Genomic DNA, 1396 nt, shown 5'->3' with positions numbered 1-1396 from the left:
GATCTAGTACTAGTATAGACTAGTAGTATCCACTAGTCACGTGATAAAGCGCTAGGCCTAATTAGGCCGTACGCCCAAATAGCGATATTCCACACACCCCCTTAAGCTAGATCTTACCTAGCCTTAGGTAGATCTCAGCTTATATTCATCTATCGAACGGATCGATAGGATAACTCGCTAGTCATATCGATAGATATCGATTATAACCCTTCTATCGAACAGATCGATAGGATATCGCTCGTTATGGTATTCCGCCCACAACTCATCTATCGAATAGATCGATAGGATATCTCGCTAGTTATATCGATAGATATCGATCATAACTCTTCTATCGAACAGATCGATAGGTACTCGTTCGTTATAGCTTTATAGCGGTCTCTATAGCGTTTAGAGCCGCTTCTTTTTCATCCTCATCTTTAGGCTTTTGAGGTAGTCGACATTTCCTAGCGATATGGCCTTTCTTTCCACAGTTATAGCACGTAATAGTGCTTTCTTTCTTCGTACTAGTAGTAGTAGCGATTCCTACTAGTTCTCGAGGTTCGTTGACCTTTAATCGTCTTGATTCATCAATTATAGCGTTAAATAGATCGTCTAGATCTATATCTTCGTCCTCGTCGTCTCGGAATTTTGTCGTTATAGCCGCTATAATAGGGCTATATTCGCTCGTAAGGTTATTTAGCGTATAGGCCGCTATAATAGCCTTCGGAATAGGCTTTTTTCGTAAGGCTAACTCGTCCGTAAGGCCTCGAATTCTTGATAAGTAGGTTTCAATCGACCCATTTCTTAATAGAGAGGTATTAAATAGCTCTCTAGCTATTAGGAATTCCGTAGAAAAGCCTTTAGGTGCGTATAGAGTCTCTAGTCGTTTAAAGAGACCTTCAGCGTCATTATCGGAGATAGTAGCGGTTTGAATAAGCGCCGAATCGCCTATATTTAGTCGTATAATCGCTGTAGCTCTTTCGGAATCGTTTTGCCTTTTCTTATTATATTCCTCGATATCGTCCTTAGGTGTTCCTTTAGGAAATTCTTTCCTAGGCTTAACTGTATAGCCTAGTTCGTCCTTAGACAGGAGCGCTAGTATTCGAATTCTCTAAATATTCCAATCGTGAGCACCCTGAAGAGGGTTAATCTTCGTAATAATAGCCATCGAGGTTCGTTTATCGATCGGTTTATTCTCGTACGGGCCTATATAGTCGATATATATAGAGGCTTCGGAAGTCTTTCGATACTATACCTAATAGGTAATGGTATCGTTAAGAGCCCTAATCGTTCTAGGTTCTCAATAGTACTAGGCGATAGTACTAGTCGATAATAGTAGTGGCGAAGATTAATCGTAATAGTAGTATAGAGCGCTAGTCCGGGCTCATAACCTGTTAGAAGGTCTGAGTGTACGGTC

The 1396-nt window shown here is 40.8% G+C and overlaps 1 protein-coding gene across 1 annotated transcript; it reads right to left on the bottom strand.

Annotated features, from left to right (window-relative positions):
• Nucleotides 1-358: 358 nt before the first annotated feature.
• On the bottom strand, nucleotides 359-780 carry PV07_12863 (uncharacterized protein; the record flags this gene model as incomplete). Its single annotated transcript, XM_016400434.1, has 2 exons — nucleotides 359-642; nucleotides 732-780. The coding sequence occupies 2 exons, from the start codon at nucleotides 778-780 to the stop codon at nucleotides 359-361; spliced, it is 333 nt and encodes a 110-aa protein (XP_016241920.1).
• Between the last annotated feature and the right edge of the window lie 616 nt (nucleotides 781-1396).

This window comes from Cladophialophora immunda, assembly GCF_000835495.1.
Source record: "Cladophialophora immunda strain CBS 83496 unplaced genomic scaffold supercont1.242, whole genome shotgun sequence".
NCBI classification, from domain to species: Eukaryota; Fungi; Ascomycota; class Eurotiomycetes; order Chaetothyriales; family Herpotrichiellaceae; genus Cladophialophora; species Cladophialophora immunda.
This window is presented reverse-complemented; position numbering and strand designations above follow the sequence as displayed.